The sequence below is a fragment of the Anomalospiza imberbis genome, chromosome 26 (genome assembly GCF_031753505.1).
Source record: "Anomalospiza imberbis isolate Cuckoo-Finch-1a 21T00152 chromosome 26, ASM3175350v1, whole genome shotgun sequence".
NCBI lineage: Eukaryota > Metazoa > Chordata > Aves > Passeriformes > Viduidae > Anomalospiza > Anomalospiza imberbis.
The window spans coordinates 6,054,032-6,070,164 of NC_089706.1; the positions used below are offsets into that span (position 1 = coordinate 6,054,032).

A 16,133-nucleotide genomic window follows, 5' to 3' on the forward strand; every position below is an offset into this window, starting at 1 on the left:
CAAAACCAGAAAATTTAGCAGCTGTTGGGAGCTCAGTGATGAATAATTTAAACCAAATTCCTCATGGAAGGTTTCAATAAAATACAGCCCTGAACTGCAGTGACAAAAGGGGGATTGGCTGCTGCTTTCGCCAAGGCAGAAACTGCCCTAATTGCTTCCAATTGCATTCTGTGGCTGAGGTTGGAGCCAGTGAAGGCACAATTCCCTACTATTTACATTTTTTCAAGAAAAAAGGAAAAAAAAAAAAACAAACAAGGAAAAAAAGAGAAAAAAATAGATGCTTCGAGAACATTTTATGCTTCTTTATCTCCAACTGGCCAATCTCAGGACAGTGTACACTATTTTAAGAGAGTTGTCAAGGAATTTATTTTGGTGTGTTTTGTCTCAGAAATCCTGATCAATGCCTATGATTAATTAACCACCATGTAATGACAGCCAGGGGCATAGCTCCAGCTCTGTCCTCCTTTAAGCAACTGGGGAAGTTTTAGAAACCCCTCAAATTTTATTCTTGTGCTGGCAATGTCCTCTTGATGAGCTGTGTTTATTTTAGAAATTAAATGTAAAATAAAGCCAGCTGGTTTTGGGGTTCTTTCCCTTTTATAAGTGAAAGTCACTATGTTCCTGCAGTTACGTAGCTCAGCTGATCCTACACAAGCTCCAGTGTTTGGGCCAGGCTGATGTGTGTTCCAAAGGACAACCTCCCCCTCTCAGGAGCATCGAATCCTGAGCTGGAAGGGCTCCATGAGGATCAAGCCCACCTCATGGCCCTGCACAGACACCCCAACAATCCCATGAGGATCAAGCCCACCTCATGGCCCTGCACAGACACCCCAACAATCCCATGAGGATCAAGCCCACCTCATGGCCCTGCACAGACACCCCAACAGTCCCACCCTGGGCACCCCTGGCAGCGCTGTCCAAACTCTCCTGGAGCTCTGGCAGCCTCGGGGCTGTGCCCATTCCCTGGGAGCCTGGGCAGTGCCCAGCACCCTCTGGGGGAAGAACCTTTCCTGATATCCAATCTAACCCTCCCTGGCCCAGCTCCAGCTGTTCCCTCAGGTCCCGTCTCTGTCAGAGAGCAGAGATCAGAGCTGCCCCTTGGGAGGAGCTGCAGCCCCCAGTGGGGTCTGACCTCAGGCTCCAGGGTGAACAGACCAAGTGCCCTCAGCCGCTCCTCGTGTGGCCCCTCCAGACCCTTCCCTATTTGTGTCTCTCTTTTGGACACTCTCCAATAACTTCAGATCCTTCTTATATTGCCGTGCCCAAAACTGCCCCCCAGATTTGAGGTGAGGCCACGCCAGGGCAGAGCAGGACACTGCTGAGGGCAGGAATCCTCCAGGAGCCAGTGCAGCCAGAGCTGAGCTGGAAGGAGGAGAAGCCAGGAGGAGACTGCCTGGGACACCTCGGACCATCCCTGGTGGGTACAATTCAGGTCGGTGTTCCCCTCCAGCTGCGTTTGTCATTCCAGTTAGGAATGGCTGGGATCAAGTTTAGTTTTTCAGTGGGCGCAGAATAATTTGAAGGTCTGGCTGAACTCTACTTTTGAGAGTTATTTTGAGGTCATTGCCTCCCTCAGAAAGCTGCTCCTCTGACCTGAGAGCTGTGGTTTGTGCAGCATCCTGTTAGCTCCACTGGCGTGATGGATGTGCTGCTTCCAGCTTGAGCCTGCAATCGTGCAAATGCAAGGATTCCAAAATCCTGTGGATATGATTAATAATCCAGTGCAGCCAAACCACCTCCATGTAACCTCCAACTCCCCAAAGCCTGATGCAAAATATGTTTTTTCAAACTATAAATCAATAAACTTTGCTTAAGAAAAACTGCTATTACTGAAGCATAACATTAAAAGCTTCTCCAAGATGGAAGAGTGGCTTTGGCAGCTGGCTGCAGCAGATCCCATTGTTTTCAGTACAAACAGCATGTACTTAATCAGAAACAAACATCCAGGGCTGTGAGGGACTGATGGTCACATCTCCTGCCATCCCAAACAAACTACAGTTGGATGCTGGTCTGTGTCATGTGTGCCATGGCCAGCCTGTGGCTCTGTGCTCCAAAACTCTCTCATGGACCATGGGCTTTCCAGCAGCTGCAGTTTATTCCCATTGTCTCTTGGGGATAAAACTCGCCATGTAAAACATCAGCCTGGATAGTATTTTAATTTAAGAAAGGCTGTAATTCCAAAACCCAGCGTTTGCTGTTCTTTTTCCCTTTTCTAAGGGATCAAATTTTATTGGTGAAAAATTTAATTTTGCAAAGCGACGTGATCTTAGACAAAACTCTCCAGACGTGTGGAAATAAAAACCAAGCGGCCAAGTGACATGAGAGGAAAAGATTTCTACTCCTAAATGTCTTCCAGATGAGAATGCCATAGGTCTGCAGGAACCCCTTCCCTGCAGGAAAAAACTCTGGCAGGATGTTCTGAGATGTTTCATTAGGGATTGAATACCTCTTGAACCAACAGTGAGGTGAGAGCTGCCAACAGCCAACCGACAACTTTTCAGTGTGAAGTTCACTCCAAAATCCAGTGAACAGCTCCTGAGCCAGTGGCCACACTCCCACAACAGCACTGTGGGCATAGGCATGGGCATGTCAGCGAGACTGGAATCATGGAATCACAGAACTGTGAAGACTGGAAAAGCCCTTGAAGACCATCAAGCCCAAATGTTACCCCAGCACTGTCATGTTCACCACTAACTCATGTCCCCAGGTGTGATATCCCAGGTGCCACATCCACATGTTTTTTGAACACTTCCTGGGATGGTGACTCCATCTCTGCCCAGGGCAGCCTGAGCCACTGCCTGACCATCTTTTCATGGAACAAGTTTTCCTCAATATCCAACCTGAACCTCCCCCAGTGCAATTTGAGGTCATTTCCTCTTGTCCTGTTGCTTGTTACCTGGGAGAAGAGAATGATCCCCACCCAGCAGTGCTGGGTTAATGTTTGGACTCAGTGATCTTAGAGTGCTTTTCCAACCTTAACGATTCCATGATTATATGATTCTATGCACCACCTCCCATGAATAGCACAAGTAGAGCAGCCAGTACACAGGGAAATGGATGAACTGGGCTCTGTCTCTCTTCCAGCCCTATTTTTGATGGGTTTGTGTCCATTTTATGAAAAACAGAACTCTAGTGGGCTCCTGAAGGGAAGAAGACACTGGTTTCCAGCTCAGCAGGATGAAGTGGTTTGCTGCTCACAGAGATTCCACCCACTCTCCCCATCACTCCTGGGGCTGCTCATTCCCATCTTGCAGCACTTCCCCCTCTCTCTGTCCCTGGTTTTGTGGCTGTACCATTAACTGACCCAAATTAGGCGTATCGTCTTTCTCCTCCTCCCTTCATCCCTTTTAAAGTCCCAACTGATTCCCAGCTCTGGTGGAACCTCAAGTTGCCCCTGACCTTGTGACCTCCTGCAATGAGCCATGGTTTCAAGGCTGAGCTGTCCCGAGAGATTGCTCTCCAACTGCTTAACCAGCTTCTCCAAAGGCAACACCTCTGACCAGGGAAGCTGAGGGTCAAATGGGAGTTTTAAATGAGGCTGAAGTGTTACATCAGGTCCTTTCCAAATCATCCATGACCACTCAGAGCCTTTAATAGTTAACAGACTCCCTGCTCCAGCTTTGGCTTGGATCAATTCTGCCGCTCGGGAGGGAGGAGAGCTGAAGGAACTTCAGCCTCAGGGACAGAAGCTGTTCAGCCCACAGGTCACAGCACATGCCCTGACCCATCTTGTTTATACATCCAGATGCAGGAGCATCGTCTGGCTACTGAGTCACAGCAGGGAACATCTCATGGGTGGTGCCCTGGGAATGACCACAAGTTCCCGATATGCTTCCAGATATGGACATTTACAGAGGAGAACTCAAAAAAAAAAAACCCCAAGGACAAACAACATAGAAGGATTTCATCCCGATATCCATCTGAGAAACACGATGCTTGAGGAATAACCAGAAATAAAACAAAGCAGGGTGCTGGAGAACACAGACAAAGGCTGATTGCCTGAAAGTTCATGTTTCAGGATCCCACATTTTTTGTCGGCTGCTGGGAGAGAAGGGAATCATTCCCACAAACACTGCGTAACTAGTCAGCAATCCAGAAATTAGACAGAAACTCTCATGAGACAACTTATTTGATCCTGTTTCAATTTATGCACATCACTTTTATCACAACCAAACGGGTCCAAGCCACTAAATGGAAACCCAGGAAAGTAAAGGTTCCTGGAAAAATATTTTCATAACACTTTCTATTCTCTAATACATTGGAAGTTGCAGCACAGCAAGTTAAATAATTCATGAAAAACCCATGTGAGAATAAACTTGTGACCAGGAATATGTGAAAAGGATGGAACCTGTTGCAGAAACACCACAGAGCAAAAACTGACCATCTGACACATTTATATTCCAAACTCGAGGAAGGCTGTAATCCTATCAGGCATTTCTAATGAACTCCCAGCCCTCTGGGGCATTGACTTTTTACACGGGCAAGTGACAGGACAAGTGGGGGGACCGTTTTAAAGTAAGAGAGGAAAGATTTACATCAGATATCAGGAAGAAATTCTTCCTGCCCCATGCCTGGAAGTGTTCAAGGCCAGGCTGGATGGGGCTTGGAGCAACCTGGGCTAGTGGAAGGTGTCCCTGCCCATGGCGCGGGTGTGATGAGATGAGCTTTAAGGTCCCTTCCAACCAAATAATTCTGGGAGTCTGTTATTCTATGATCACTTAAACATTAACACCAACCTTGTCAGTGTGATTTACATGCTGAGCACCTGCAGCTCAGCCACTCTCATTTTTGTGCATTAGCTTTTGTTTTTGCTGCAAGATTCGCTTTGCCTTCCCGACGGATGTGTGCACACGACCGTAGCCAGCCTTGGTGCATTTGCTGCCATGGCAATCAGTGCTCAGAGCCCTGCTCAGAGCACCAGGGGCTCGTGTGGGGGCTCCTTAACAGAGATGTTGATTTGGGAACGGCTGCTTTTTATACTCAAGTATTACTATCAAGTGACTTGGTGAAAACATACGGCCCATAAAAGGTGATGCTCCTACATCCCATATTTCACCCAGCACGGCTCCTTCAGATGCTCCAATGAAAGGCAGAATAAAATAAATCAGTGCAGACCACTGCATACACTTAGAGCTTTATTGCTGAGCTCTTCCTGATAAAATTCAGCTGGAAAGCTCAGGTTATGTACTCTGAAGGTGGCTTAACATGGGACTGGTCTAACATCAGAGGAAAGAGCCTTGCAGCGAAAGTGTGAGCATGGACAGAACAAGGAGAATTAGACAGAATCTCTTGAGGAGTGAGTAACAACCATCAAGCAGCTACTTCACAACCAGGCTGGGCAGAGAATGGACAGAGAGCAGCGCTGGGGAGAAGGACATGGAGGTGCTGGTGGATGAGAAGCTCAACGTGCCCTGGCAGCCCAGAACCCCCCCTGTGCTGGGCTGATCCCCCAGCGTGGGCAGCAGGGCAGGGGGATTCTGCCCCTGTGCTCAGGTGAGACCCCACCTGCAGAGCTGCCTCCAGCCCTGGGGCTCCAGCACAGGAAGGAGCTGGAGCTGCTGGAGCGAGCCCAGAGGAGGCACTAGAACTGCTCTGAGGGCTGGAGCCCCTCTGCTCTGGAGCCGGGCTGGGAGAGCTGGGGGTGTTCACCTGGAGAAGGCTCTAGGGAGACTTTAAAGCCCCTTCCAGTGCCTAAAGGGGCTCCAGGAGAGCTGGAGAGGGACTTTGGACAAGGATCTGGAGTGACAGAACAAGGGGGAATGGCCTCCCACTGCCAGAGGGCAGGGTTAGATGGGATATCAGGAAGGAATTTTTGGCTGTGAGGGTGGTGAGGCCCTGGCACAGGTTGCCCAGAGCAGCTGTGGCTGCCCCTGGATCCCTGAAGTGTCCAAGGCCAGGCTGGACAGGGCTTGGAGCAACCTGGGCTAGTGGAAGGTGTCCCTGCCCATGGGACAATATGGGCTTTAAGATTTATTCCAACCCAAACTATTCTGGGATTCCAAGTGATAGCAGCCACAACTGAAACAGCAGCCCACACACATCGATGACAATTTAAAATTTTGATGTTCTTTTTTACAGCAAAAAAATAATCAGCTAATAAATCAAGAAGGAGCAGTTTATAAAAAAGGGGAAGGTTTGACAAAGAGGTAGAAAACAAATAAAAAGCTGCAATTGGAATCTCTGCAGAAAGTTAGGAGCATGAATTCTCCTTAACTTTTGTTTTCCCACCTAACCGATAGCCTGTGGAGAAGCACAAGGATTACAAAGTACCACAACAAACAGATGGATAAGCCTAAACACAAACTACATGGTACTTCCTTTCCTATGAAAAAATTGACCAGCCCAGAAGTCATAGGAATTAATAAAAAAAAAATCCAGTCCTTATCTTCACTCTCACCCTTCCAATCCTGTCATTTATTTGCTTAAATGCACGCAACAGGTTTCATGCCACTGGATGCCTATTACATTCTTGGAAGTAAATATTATTTTTTTTCAGCAGGAGAAACCTCGAGCTAAATCATTATGGTGCAAAACATGATGACAAGGTACCCACTGCCAAACACTTGAAGCTTGTGCCAAACAATGGGACAATCTGAATTGATTTCAAAGGGGTTTGAGTTTCCTCTTTTGAGGAATATCCTCATTAAAGCAACATTGACCCTGGGGGATTTAACAGAATTTGTGTATTTTAGTTTGTGGAGGTCCCAGGGCTATGGGGCAGTGCTGACCTGGCACAGTCACCTTAAGCTCCTGTGCAGGGATATTCCCTCTCTTATGGATTGAATGAGTTCACTGCAAAGTGCCCCCCTTCCTTAGCTGGGCATTTGGGGACTTCCCAGCAATCAAAGGAAGAAAAACCCCAGGCAGTATTATCCTAACTGCTAAGGAGGAGCATTCCAAGCAGCAGTGCAAGTGCAGAGGGAATGCCACGGGAAACTGCTTGGCAAACGACATCTAATGTAGCTTTTGGCACTGATACCTCGAGAAGTCAAACCTCCTTTGCTCTGCCTGACTCTCCAAGAGTTTTCCCCCTGTGTGCACCATGTGTGAGGCTCCTGCCTGCTCGTGTGTGCTCACACCCCTGCTCAGCTGGGAATGTTGAGATGCACAGCTCTGCTGGTATGAATGGACTGGATGGAAAGATAAAAGACTCCAAGATATCACATTCCTGCCTGGTTTGTGAGGGGTGGTGGCTCGTCATGGCACAGGCCTGTTACTGTGGGCACGGGGCAGTGGGTGAGGAGGAATAAACTCATGGGACAAACCCAGAGTAAACCAAATTCCCCTCTCTAGCTCATGGCAAAATTACATTGTCTTGGAGAAAGAGTTAACTCAGAGCCTTTTAGCCTGAAGTCAATCCTTCCCTAATCAGCCTTTTAAGGCATGGGCTATTTCCATAGCCCAGATAGCACCAGGGCTGTTTCCTACACTGACTGAGTCCATGCTGCTGCATTCCCCACCTGGTTTTTCCCTACTCATGCTCTGGAGTCACAGCTGGCAGTGCCTTACCACTGCGAGGATTTCCGTGCTCACGTGTTGGTTTTCATCAAAACCTCACTAACAAGAAGGCCCTCTCATTCCCACCTGGCATCTTTCTGTAACCACCTGAGAACTCCCACCTCCTTCTCCAATACCCACAGCTCCCCAGGAGCCTGCAAATCTCATTGCAGTGATGGACAGAGAAACAAGCACCACCTCTACCCACCTGAGAGTTCCCACCACCTTCTCCAACACCCACGGACCCTCAGGAGTTCTGCAGTGCCCCCACAGCTCTGGACAGAGAAACCAGCCCCTCCTGTCAGTCTGCTCCAGGCACAGCTCAGGGCTCTTGTGAGATGTCTGTCACTCACTCGTATGCCCAGATGCATAAGAGGGAGAAATGAGTCAGTCTGAACATGCCTGACCTTAAAAACTTGTGGTTTGAAAGAAATGAAACCATTCCCAGCACACTGGAATGGTTCCCCACCTGTTACCAGGCTGGTGATCGATAGTGCAGCCCTTCAGGGAGGAGTGGTAAGCACAGTGCTTCATCTGATGAGGGAGGTCCATCCAAGCCCATGGGGGACAGCTTTAGATTCTCTGAACCATCCCAAAGAAACTCCAGCTGCAGAAGGAAGAAATCTTCTGCTCCTGATTACAGTTAGTAATAGCCCAGGGCAACCACCAGCCACAGAAGCCTCGAGGCTGAAGTTCCCTAGGTCAGGAACTGCTTCCATTAATGCCACAGCAGCGGGTTAAAACTCAAATATTTCGGGCAATAATTTTTCCAGACCAAGATCTGTCCCTTCCAATAGAGCAGGCAATGCATATCTGATTTGAGCAAATACCAGTGCTGGAATTAATTTAATGCTCCCATCTAAAATTAGCCTGGCTGTTAAAAACTAATTCCTCCAGGCTTTGACTCCAGCATGATAATATTTCTTGATGGTGAAGAGGCTGCCTGTATAATGATACGGGCCCAGAGGGTTTGTGACAGCTTCTCCCATGACTGTGGAGCTATCAGCAGTACTGCTTGGAAGCATTCCCAACTTTCCAACACCTTGGGAGAGGAGGATACCAGCTCTGGTTTGGGGAGTACAGGTAACTACCTTGACTTTCCTCCTGCTACAGGTGGTCTTATTCAATTGTTTTGTGGTGTTGAAATTACTAAAGTACAGCACAGGTCAGCTCAGCCCCAGCGGGGGAAGTTGAACATAAACCTTGTTTCACCAGCGATATCAAAGTGTTTATGGAAAAAGTGCAGTTTAACAAGCTGGTCAGGATCTGCCTTGTTTTTACCAGGGAGGTTTTCATCCAGCAACAGCCTACCACTACCAGGAGAGCCATGTGCCAGGACAGGTGGAAATCACCATTCCAGCAATTCCCTGCACCACTACCACAGCTAATCCCAGTGCAGGGACTCTGGCAGCTGCTTAAAACCTGTTGCTGCAGAGGCACCATCCCAAGTTTCATTTAAACCATCCTCTTTCCAAAGGAAACCACAGGCACAGGTCTCCAAGGGTAAGACAACAAACCGCCACCACCGGGCTCTGCTCAGAGCATGTGCTGAGCAGGGAAATACAGAAAGGAAAAAGCTGCTTACTCTGAGTGTCTTTGCGATCGGGGAAGGAGAGGACGGGGGAGAGTCTGACTGAGCCTTCCTGCTGCGAGTATATTCCTTACTCCTGGTGTACAGGGACGACATGGCCTCGTGGGCTGGCTGGCTGTGAGAAGCAACACCAGTCTTGCTCTCCTGTCGCTCTACGGTGCTGGGCAGGTCCTTCTTCCAAGGTCAGAACAAACTAATTAAACTATTCACAGCTCTGGTAATTAAGCCCTCCTGTTTAGGGTGTATAATTTTAGGCATTAATCTGCTGCAGGAAGAGCTGAGGCTCCACAATGTTTCTTGTCCGAGCAGAAGCAGAGAAGGTGTCAAGGACTCGCTGTGCTCCAGTGCCGGGTGCTGCTCTGTGCCAGCCTCACTGCCTGGGCCCCATCCCGACTTCTCCGCAAAAGGACATTTCCCCTCGTCCAGAGCGTGCCACAGGCCCAGAGGGATCAACCTCTCCCCAGAACTGCAGGAGGCAGAAGCTCTCGGCTCAAGGAGAGAGCTGGAAACTGGCTGGGTATATCTAGACACGAAGCTTTTGCCAAAAAAAGCTAAAAAAAGGAAAAGAAAACCAAACCCTGATTTACTCCGGAGCGCGGCCGCAAGCTCTGCCCCTGCTGCATGGAGCTGCACGTTTTAAATGAAACACAAAAGCATAAATCAGGAACAAACGCTGGTTTGGAAAGGGGCAGTCCAGCTGAAGTTGGGTTTTGTTCCATCCTCCTCCTCCACCTCCTCCTCCCCCCTCCGGCGCCCTTACCCACGCATAGGCTTCTCCAGTCCCTCCCGCCGCCGCTGCCTTCTGACATTCTGACATTCCAGATCCTGACTCGCTCCAAGAGGAATGCTGGAGGGCAGCCAGCAGCAGCGATTCACTTTCAGCTTGGGATTTGGGCTGCCAAATTGGGTTTGGGATTGGTCTTGGGATTTGGGCAGGAAAAAAAAAGAAAAAAAAATGGGGAGAGAAGAGAAAATCCCTCCCGAGCTTCTGAGACCTGGTGAGCTGCGAGTGGGATGCCGGAGGTGAGCTGACAACACTTTGCAGAGGCTAAATTCCAGAAGTTGTGTGTGGCTGCAACAAAGGGAGATGATTTAAAGGCCACAGAGCAGCTCGTGCCGTGAAAGGGAGGACACACTTGGACAACACAACAAGATTTTTGTTGTTTGCTCAGAAGCCTGTTTGAGCTGTGGAAGGGCGGCACAGAGCTTGTGTAATGTACACTGGCTCAAGGGAGCGTTTGGAATCGAGGAGGAGGGAGAGGAGCTCGGATGAAAGGACAGAGGGTGTGGAGAGCATGTACCTCTCCCAAACTCCAAGCTCTCTGCCAAGCTCTGCTGCTGCACAGGCTCACTGGAAGGGGCAAGACAGCTCCCTGCAAAGGTGAGCGTGCGTCCCTCGTGTCCCATTGAAATGTTCGTTTGAAAAATGCCTCAAACAAGCTCACAGAACCACAGAGAATGACAGAATGGCTGGGGTTGGAAGGCACCTCTGGAGATCAACCACCCTGTCAAGGCAGGGTCACTTAAAGCAGGTGCCTGTCCTGCCACTGCATCAGCAGTGTCTGTCCTGCTCCAGGTTCACATCTGCTTAATAGCAAACATTTCCTACCAAGGCCAGCTTGGGAGGGGCTTGGAGCAACCTGGGAAAGTGCAAGGTGTCCCTACCCATGGCAGTGGAGTGGAGTGAGATGAGATTTAAGGTCTCTTCCAATTCAAACTTATTCTGTGGAGTGCAGAATAGTATCTATATTAAAATTTTTTAAAAGTATTATCCCACTCTGTGTTGCTCTAAAATCTTGCTCCTTTTTGCACCCTACTTGGCACCTGAGTAATTTAACTGGCACAGAGCTGGGGAAGGGGCTTGGAATAGCAGCTACAGTAATTCCTCCTGCCATCCCGCATCTTCACTTTTCAGGGGCAAAGCAGCATCACTGTGTAACCAGGGAGAGCAGGAGGTGGGGCTGCCAGATTTTCCTGCTCTAAGAAAGTCACAGTGATATCAGGTTTCTTGATATTTTTCACAAGGAAGAGGACTAATCATTCACTGAGTGCAGGAGAGGGGAAAAGAGGTTTGGAGAGGTCTAATTCTGCCTGGTAATATCTCTGCATTCCCCTTTCAAGGTAAGGAAATGAAGTCCAGACACACAAGAAGGCAGTGACAGGCACCCTGCTGCTTCAGAGGGCTGGGACAGGACCTTGATCTTTCCAGCCTCCATCTGTTGCACTCATCACTCACCTCTCCCTGTACCTGGAGCCCGACTCCACTGTACAACAAAGTAATTCAGATGCTTTAGATGCATATTTATAGACCCTGCACACACAGTGATCCTTTCACACCAGCCTCAGTTTCTGGAGTTTCAAAACAGTGTAAGTGAAACTGGGCAAACTGGCTGGTGATGCACTGGGGTGTCCCAATCCCAACTCCAGGGCTGACAAAACCCAGCTTAATCACCAAGGTGGAGCTACACAGCTCTAAATTGCAGTGTTTGGCTTCCCCTCCCACCCAGTCCCAAATAAACTCTCACATCCCTCCACAGTCACGTTTATGCTGAGGAGGGGCAGAAAAGCTCCAAAATCAACATTTTGGTACAGAACTCACAACCCAAACCCAAAATACACCCTGAGCCATTCCATACTAATTGTTTAGTGACCCAGTGTAGAACTCACACAGACTGATTAACACAGCTTGGTGGACACTTACTCAATTTAGAGAGAAGGGGAGGCTTGATTTAGCCGGAACACAGAGAGCAGCAAGAGATGCAATATGGCAAAACACGCCAGGTTTCAGCATTATTCCAACAAAAGCCTGATTTAGGGGTTTCTTCCTGCTGGTTTGCACAGTTTACTTTCAAGTAGTCCCCAGTGGAAGTATGAAACATGACCCTCCTTCACAGTGCTGCTATTCCTCACAGCCTCAGCTCTGTCATGTTCAAGGTCATTGTTTAGATCTGACTGTTCCTGTCTGTTCAGGAGATTCCTCAGTCAGTACCGGGCTGGTCCATGCTTTAGCTGTGGTGCTGTGTACTTTATAAGGAACATTTACACAGTTTTCAGAAAGACATGCACAAAAATCATCTTCCATGAGCATTTCCACAACCACTGCACACAACTCCCCCAGGCTGTCTGAATTTTGACTTCATGCTCTGGCCTATTTCTGGGCAAAACCACCTTGAAGTTTCTTCTCACCTTGGACTGTAGCAGCACAACTATACTATAGTATTATGTCTTTCCCATATTTATATGAAAGCCTGTGTTCCCGTAGTTAGAGCTGTGGTCTTGGCTATGATCACTCTTCATACACCTTCACCCAAAAATTGGTCAGGTTCTTCCCCCAGAGGGTGCTGGGCACTGCCCAGGCTTCCCAGGGCATTGTCCCAGACCCAAGGCTGCCAGAGCTGCAGGAGAGTTTGGACAATGCTCTCAGGGATGCACAGGGTGGGATTGTTGGGGTGTCTGGGCAGGGCCAGGGGCTGGACTGGATGGGCCTTGTGGGTCCCTTCCAGCTCAGCAGATTCTGCTACTTCCTTTTCCATTCAGATGTCTGTCCTCTCCCTTCCTTTGGTGATGATGCCTGTGTTTGCACTCCATTTTTTAAATTAGTTAGACAGGAGAACTCATATGCATGAAAATGACGTATCAGAAATAGGATGAAACCTTGAGCTGAATATTTGAGCCTTTTTATCTGTGTTGAAAACCTTCACCTACAGGACATGATGCTGGTAAAACAAATGTCAGCAGCGCTGCAACATTCCAACCGGGAGCAGACAAAAATGGGAAACAAATCCGGGAGATAAAGCCAGAGCTGCAGTGATGCTCAAGAGTGATGCAAGCCCACGGCACATTCCCTGAGTGCAGAGGAGGAGAAGCCCTCATGGGACACCAGAATTCTAATACAACTTGAAGAATGAGAGTAGTTGGTATTTTTAGAACAAATTATGCCAAAACTATCTCCTGAAAGTCCTAGCTGTCATTTTTCACACCAGGTTCACCACGTACCTCACTGAATTCCTTCCCATCGAGCTGAGTTCTTTCATCTGCAGCCAAACCTCCTCCATCTCCCAGTGCAGGCACATCCCAGGGAGTACAGTGGTGTCTCCAGCTACACAGGGCTCAGCTGGGGCAGAACACACAACCTGGGCCCACACAGCACCAGGACATTCTCAGCACTGTGACCTTCCCCCAGGGCCTCCCTGCCTACATCTGCTAAACTAATCACAGCCAGGGACCATCCCCACCCCAGCACACAACCCTGAGATCCCGGAGCAGGGGGAAGGTCTCTGGCACCATCTTGTCCTTGGCCAAGCAGGGCTCCTCCAGGTACCACTGGGCACTGCTAGGGACCATTCCCAACAGGCACCTTGGACACTGATCTGGAGGGTGGGAGGATTCAGTCACTCGATGAGCCTTCCTTCCCAGCTGGCCTCAGGGCTAGCAACAGGTTAAGATGGCACTGTGGTACTGAGCCTTTGAGGATGGGTTCTCAACAGTGGCACAGCCCCTGCTGTGACCCCCTCCTGTGCTGGGCCAAGTGATGCAAGAACATGGGGCAAGAACATGTAATTCACAGCTACCTGTGAATTACAACCCAACTGGAGGAGCAGAACAGGGAGAGGCAGGCAGCAGGCTTCATGTTTTCCTTTGAACCTGCCACAGAATCACCGAGGCTGGAAAAGATCTTTAAAGTTGAGTCCAACCATTCCCCCAGCCACTGCCACGTTTACCACTAAACCATGTCCCCAAGTGCCACATCCACACATCTTTTGAACATTTCCAGGAATGCTGATTCTACCACTGCCCTTGGCAGGCTGTGCCAGGACCTGCCCTTCAGGGAAGAAATTTTCCCCAGTGTCCAACCTGAACTTCCTCTGGCACAACTTGATGCCATTCCCTCTCCTCCTGTTGCCAGGGAGCAGAGCCCGACCCCCCCAGGCTCTCCCCTCCTGTCAGGAGTTGTGCAGAGCCAGAAGGTTCCCCTGAGCCTCCTTTTCTGCAAGCTGAGCCCCCCCAGCCTATCACTTTGCTCACTTTTCTTTGAGAAGCAGAGAACCTCCATAATCGCTTCATGCCACTCCAGACACTTCTGATACCTGCTGGCACCTCCTTCTGCAGAGTTCAGCTGTTTGCTCTTCAAGTAAACAAATCTCCCCAATCCTCCCCTTCTGGATTTCCCACTGCAGGAGCAGAATGTGCTGATTGTCTGCTGAGTCACGTGCTGGTCCAGGGAATCACTGAAATCTGTAATTTTATGCAGTACCTAAATCAACTGTAAAACTGCACTTATTCTCATGACATTTCTCTCTGGAGAAATGGAACAAAATTATCTGGCAGTTCTTTCCAAGAGTCAGGCTACAAAGTCATTATACATCTAGAAAATAGTGTTTCTAGGTATAAAGCAGTTCTGTAAAATATCCAGAAATAAAAGAGAACCTTGAAATGGTTTGGGTTGGAAAGGACCTTAAAGCTCATCTTGTTCCAAGCCCTGACATGGTCAGGGTCACCTTCTACCAGATTGCTCCAGCCTGGCCTTGAACACTTCCAGGGATGAAGCAGCCACAGCTTCTGTGGGCAACCTGTGCCAGAAACTCAGTTTAAACATAAAAAAACCATTTACCATCGAACTACCCTCATGTGTTCTAGAGAACAGAGTCAGAATTAGATTTCCCACTGCTTTTGTGTCACTGGACTGGCCCACAGAACTGAAATCCATAGTGCCACAATCCTGCACCTCCCCTTTGCAACAGTGTTTATATTGTGGGCAAAGTTGAATAATCCTGGGATCGGCATCACCACGGGATGTCCTATACTGGTGCTCACTCCAGCCCAAAATAACAGCCATTCTTTGTGCACCCCTAATGGTACCTCTGCTTCAGTCCTGGAGCAGGAACTTCCTCACCTTACACTCGTCTCCCACTGCATCCAGATCAGACCAAGAGCTGTAATCTGCAGAGGACAAGCCCGAGGGTGGCTCCAGCAGCCAGGAACAGTTCTGGTTTAACACACTGGGCCCCACAGCCAGAGAAAGGGTGACACCCAGGGGGCCGTTGCACCAGGGAACCAGTCACCGCTTTCTCCACACGGGATCTTGCAGTAAAATGTCTCTAGACTATCCTATCCCAAAACACTGGGAAAGGAGTTCACCTGGAAAGAAAAGGCTGAGCCTTGCTAAGGCTCCTGCTCTCACCTCTTTATTCGCTGCACCCATCACATTCTGTGCAAAGAAATTCTGCTTGTTCTGGAGAGAAACTGCTCATTCTGGCGCATAACGAGTGAGTTTGGAATTGGCAGCACAGTCACTTGTCCCAGGGGATTTGACCAAAAGCCAATCTTCAAAAGTGATCATAGAACCCAAAAATCCCAGTGTCGTTAAGTCTGGAAAATATCACAAGTCCTCTCACCTATTCTGTGTTCTGGGTGGTGTTTGTGGTTTTTTCCTGACAAGGATTTTCTGCTTCGGTTATGGAGATGCTTATGGAGCAGGAGGACTGGACTCCAGTTCAGGGGTTGCACTGGTTGCAGTTCAGGGGTGGTGGCACTGGTTGGTTGGTTGTTTCTTGTGTTTAATTGGTCTTTTTCAACCTAAAATCTGTAGTAATTCAGCTCCACTCTTACCCTCTGCATTGCTCATTAGCAGTCATGTTCTCATGACACTAGGTAACCTGAGAAGGTAATTTTGACCAAGTATGTATTTGTACAGTGAGAGAACTAAAACTGGCTTCAAAATACAGATTTTTATTCCTGGGGTATAGTCATGGGCAGCTGAGGAGCTGCTGGATTACAGAAATTAATGTGCTATACAGCAAGTATAGCCAAGGAACTGTGTGTATAGAACAGCCAAGGAACTGTGTGTATATATCTGTATAAACACATACGTATGAATTCCTTTAGCAGTAACAAGGCCAACACTTATTACCTTTAAAAGAAGTTATTAAAACATTACTAGTAATCTAGTCTACAATTTGTACTTCTGGGCTTTTGATTTAGCTTATTTAAAGGAACTTTGTATATCAAGATTTAATAATTCATATTATTAATATTATTATTACTA

The 16,133-nt window shown here is 48.4% G+C and overlaps 1 protein-coding gene across 9 annotated transcripts in view; it reads right to left on the minus strand.

Annotated features, from left to right (window-relative positions):
* PPP1R12B (protein phosphatase 1 regulatory subunit 12B) overlaps positions 1 to 16,133 on the minus strand; it is a 134,287-nt gene that overhangs the window by 22,224 nt on the left and 95,930 nt on the right. The window contains exon 1 of one of the 9 annotated variants that reach the window (XM_068173627.1): positions 9,083 to 9,791. The exons of the other annotated variants lie outside the window; for them this stretch is intronic. Coding sequence (XP_068029728.1) covers positions 9,083 to 9,184 — 102 coding nt within the window. The 5' untranslated portion in view covers positions 9,185 to 9,791. Of the gene's footprint in view, positions 1 to 9,082; positions 9,792 to 16,133 lie in introns of those variants that run through there. 9 annotated transcript variants of the gene reach the window in all.